The sequence below is a fragment of the Panicum virgatum genome, chromosome 3N (genome assembly GCF_016808335.1).
Source record: "Panicum virgatum strain AP13 chromosome 3N, P.virgatum_v5, whole genome shotgun sequence".
Taxonomy (NCBI): Eukaryota; Viridiplantae; Streptophyta; class Magnoliopsida; order Poales; family Poaceae; genus Panicum; species Panicum virgatum.
The window spans coordinates 13,266,091-13,270,404 of NC_053147.1; the positions used below are offsets into that span (position 1 = coordinate 13,266,091).

General features: G+C 54.5%; 1 protein-coding gene across 1 annotated transcript; it reads right to left on the bottom strand.

Moving 5' to 3' along the window:
- Positions 1 to 1,771: 1,771 nt before the first annotated feature.
- Positions 1,772 to 4,237, bottom strand: LOC120664412 (IQ domain-containing protein IQM1-like). The gene is made up of 5 exons (XM_039943626.1): positions 3,468 to 4,237; positions 3,273 to 3,361; positions 3,080 to 3,167; positions 2,617 to 2,949; positions 1,772 to 2,508 (listed from the first exon to the last, which is right to left on the bottom strand). The coding sequence occupies exons 1-5, from the start codon at positions 4,107 to 4,109 to the stop codon at positions 1,993 to 1,995; spliced, it is 1,668 nt and encodes a 555-aa protein (XP_039799560.1). The 5' UTR covers positions 4,110 to 4,237; the 3' UTR covers positions 1,772 to 1,992.
- Between the last annotated feature and the right edge of the window lie 77 nt (positions 4,238 to 4,314).

Here is a 4,314-nt window from a genome sequence, read left to right on the forward strand (position 1 = left end):
TGCCTTTGCTTGGCCTCTTGAGATTTTTATGCTGCTTGTGACAGTTCTGAGATTGTTAGTGTGAATGTGTGATTTGGTCGTCGGTTAAAACTTGTGCTTTTTTGGAAGCAGTGCGACTGCTGCAAATAAATCTTACATGTCGAAGGAATGCTTGGAGGAAAATTTACATGTTTGTTTGACGGGATGGTACATCCATGGCTAGCATGGTTGCTTTCGGCGTGGCCATTGGGTTGCTCCATTGCAGCAACCAGGAACTTTCTGGAGCTTTGGTTGGCAATTTGTTGATTCATGCTGCTGCGTTGGCAGTGACCGTGGCCAGCCAACCAAAGCCAGGCCTAGTGGTGAAAACGCCCGGGTCGGTCGGTAAGAAAGACCAAGCACTGGTGGTAGCTGCCATGTAAATTCTGTGCTTGGCTGCCTGCGCGCGGCGTTGGCGCGAAGCGATTCTTAATGGTTTCAAACTCTTGTGCTGTAAACGCTCAACTGAGCTTCGTTTTCTTAAATGGAAAAATGGGGCAGGGCTTTAAGCCTGTCGTTCTTTTAAAAAAATCCTTAATGGTTTTGTACGGAACCAAAGATCCAAAAGCGTTTGACCGCGGCGGCACGTGCCTTGAGATTTTGCCTTCAAATTCTATGAAGCTGCATTGCTGGTCAAAAGAAAAGCTCTTTTTTTTTTGTCAACTCGACTGCCGTCTTGTCGTTCTCGTTCACAAGGAGAGAGGACAGATGCAATGCGACCTAGATGACTTCGTTCCCAAAATTTTTTGCATATTACCCGTCACATCGAATCTCCGGACATATGCATGGACTATTAAATACAGTTGAAAAAAATAACTACTTACACAATCTAACTGATTAGCATGAGTTGAATCTTTTAAATCTAATTAGTTCATAATTGGACATTATTTGTCAAGTAACAACGAAATATGCTAAGTACTAAAACCCAAATTTTTTCACCAACTAAACACACCCTGAGTTAGGTTTGGCGAGGATCAATCTGAAGTGACATGCATGTGGATCTGCGGATAAAACTCACGTTTAGGTTTACCTAGTGCCGACACTCGACATCCCCATCTATGAGAGAACGACGATGAATTGTCCCTTGTTTAGTTGCAAAATTCAAAACTTCAAAACTATCACATTGAAAAAGAATCTTACATGCATAAAGTATTAAATCTAAACAAAATAAAAACCTAAAGGGTTGTTTGGTTCTTGACAATAGTTTGCCACGCCGCAGGTGCGGCGCCGCCTAACTTGAGGCGCCGAAAATCATCGTCACGCTTTGGTGAGAATTCTGCACTAGCCCTGCCTTGTCGTTTCCTGTGGCTGCCAACGTTTATTAACCAACCAAACACTGACCAAGATTTTTGTGGCTCGCCTCAACTGCGGCATGGCTGGTTGTGGCTAGTATCCAAACAGACCCTAATTACATAGTTTGCTTGTAAATTACGAGACGAATCTAATGAGCCTAATTAGGTTATGATTAAATACTAAATTGCTACAGTAACATACACTAATGATAGATTACTTAGGCTCACTAGATTCGTCTCGTAGTCTACAGATGAGTTCTGTAATTAGTTTTGTGATTAGTCTATATTTAATACTTCAAATGTGAAAAAATTCCATTTCAAAAATTTTACACGCGCAACTAAATGAGGGCTGTGTGGTTCACTCCATTTCAGGGCGTGAACGCAGCTGAGCCTACTGATTTGAGGGTTCAGAGAGGCGTTCCGTGTCGTCCTTGCCAGTCTTGACTAACCAGAGCAGACAATATAGCAGATGACTCTTTCTTCCTTTCAGATCAACAAAGCAATTAAGTCTGTGGAGGTCATGGCGTCTGTACACGCTGGGCGGCTGCATTCTGTGTGCAGCCATTTTCTTAATTACAGTTACAGGTCAGATGAGGAACAAAAGCAACAAAAATACAGATTAGTGTAAAACTCTAGCTGCCTACTGTACTTTGCTGGATCCAAAAAGAAACCAACGGGTTAATCAATTCAGTGATGGATTAACTGTCGAGTTGCTGGCCTTGCTGCTGGGCAGCGTGAGGCGCACCGTCGGCGGCCGGAGGCCCAGGCACTGCTGCTTCAGCGGCCGCACGCCGGGGCTCACGGCCATGCCCATGTACTGCACCCGCGGCGACAGCCTGATCCGTGGGCTCGGGCGCGGCGACGGGATCGGCCACGGCTGCGGCGCCGCCGCCGCCGGCCTGTTGGGCGACAGGTTCACCTGCTCCAGCGCCCGGCTCTGCAGCTCCGCCGGGTAGTCCCGGACGCAGCCGATGCGCGCGCCGGCGCCGCTCGTCCACTTCACCTGCGCGCGGCCGCTGGTCTCGCTGCTCACGGCGTCCGCTGCCTCCGGCGGAGCATCAGCTCCTTCCTCTGCCACTGCCATCGCGGTCGGACCGGCCGTCTCTTTGGGTTCTTCTTCCTGTTGCGACGACGCCTCGACGTCCGAGGCCTGCTTCCGCTTCAGCGACGGGTACTCGTCGTCGTCCACCGAGCATCTCTGAAGCAACAGGCGACCATTCGTCGTCAGAACAATGCAAGCAGAGTGTCCACCAGCAATTCCATCGTTGACCATCGAGAATGAACAATAGATAGAGCATAGATATACCTTGACGTTGGTCAGGTCGACGTTGTGCTCCTGCAGGAAGCTGATGAACTCGTTGAAATTCTCCTCGGTCGGGAGGTAATGGCCGCTGTAGGGCCAGATGGCCTTGAGGACGCCATCCTTGGCGACCAGCCTCCCGGCGGCCGACGTCGCGCCGCCGGCCAGGAAGCTGGAGTGCTGGAACTGGCCCTTCTTCTTCTGGCCCACGTAGAGCGACCTGCTGGTGCTGAGCACGAAGATCCACTTGGACTCGTCGGTGGTGTTGACGAGGAGGCCGCTCTGCAGGTACGCCAGCCTCCCGTCTTCCACGACCACTTCGTAGGCGGCGCGCTCGTTCTGAATTTTCATTCGATCGCGTTCACAAATCGCAGCAAGCTGGTTCAGTCAGTCAGCCACGAAAACCAACAAACAAACTGACGCGACGACTTTGGTGGATTGAACGAGGCAACGACGGCGACGTACGCACCATTCCCAGGTACATGACGAGCTGCGAGTGGAGCTTGGTCCTCGGGCAGCTCGGGTGATGGATCTCCCGTCCGGCTCCAATGTCAAGCCTGATCGGCGGCGGACAGAGGCAGGAATGTCCAATCAGTAATCAAGAGGAGAAGGAACACATGGCATCAGATGAGTTAGTTATGCGCCGATGGATGCACACGCACCAGTAGAAGAATGGCTCGGTGCTGGAGCTCTGGAACCAGATGTCGTAGTAGAGATGCAGGTTGTGGCCGTAGCGATGCCGCGGGTCGATCTGTTGGTGATTGGCCGCCATGAACAGGCACGGAGCATGAATCATACTGCTACGTGTCGTGGTAGATGAGAGAGGCAATGGGGGATTCGGGTTGCGCGTGGTTTACCGCTTCGAGCCAATGGCGGAGCGCCAGCTGCTGCGCCTTGTCGTCCTTGCAGAGGCCCTTGCCGACCTTGGCGATGCGCTTGCCGGCCCTGACCCACCGCGACGCCGCCGTCTCCTGCTTGCCGCCCGCGAAGAAGGAGACGGACTTGCGGTCCAGCGACGCCTGGTCGTAGAGCTTCCACCAAAGCTCCTCCACCACGATGGCGCAGTCGGCGAGGCTCCGGCGCGTACGGTGGCCCTTGAACATCTTCTGCACCGTGGTGGCGGCGGCCTCGTGCAGCGGCGAGCGCGCGCCCTGCTCCGGCGGCTGCCTCCGGGCGGCGGCGAGGGGGCTCTGGGGGCCGAGGGCCAGCCGCCCCGGCCTCGCGCCGTGGATGCGGCGCACGGGCGACGGCGGCGCGGCATGGTCGGCCGCCGGAGCACGGGCGGCAGCGCAAGCGGCGGCGTCGGTGGCGTCCGGCTCCCAGGTCTTGAAGCTGAGGATGGCCCGCTCGAGGCTGCTCGCCGCCGCTACCTTCTTGGAGGAGTTGCTCCTGAGCAGCTTGGGCGACCTCGCCGGCATGTCGGCGGCGGCGCCGCGGTCGAGGAGCTTGGGCGACGCGGCATTCCGATCGGCTGCCCCCGGCGGCGACCGCAGAGGCATAGGTTCCTTTCCTCGATCGCCACGCGCTCTTTGTGTGGAACTAATTAAGCTGGATTTATTGGAGGCTTGGAATGGATGGATGCCTTGCTGCTCTGGCGGCTGGGCTAGCTGCTCCGTGATCCTGGGGCGATGGAGACAAGGCGAATCGCGTGCCAGCATATATAAGTGCGGCCCATGCCGCTTCCGCGACGAAGGCGACGGGCGC

Bases quoted from the DNA above. Each gene is read 5' to 3' on its own strand.
- LOC120664412 (XM_039943626.1), bottom strand. From the start codon at position 4,109: ATGCCTCTGCGGTCGCCGCCGGGGGCAGCCGATCGGAATGCCGCGTCG. The intron at 3,362-3,467 runs GTAAACCACGCG...AATCACCAACAG, and splicing joins TCCGCCATTGGCTCGAAGCG to ATCGACCCGCGGCATCGCTA. The intron at 2,509-2,616 runs GTATATCTATGC...CTGTTGCTTCAG, and splicing joins TCGACCTGACCAACGTCAAG to AGATGCTCGGTGGACGACGA.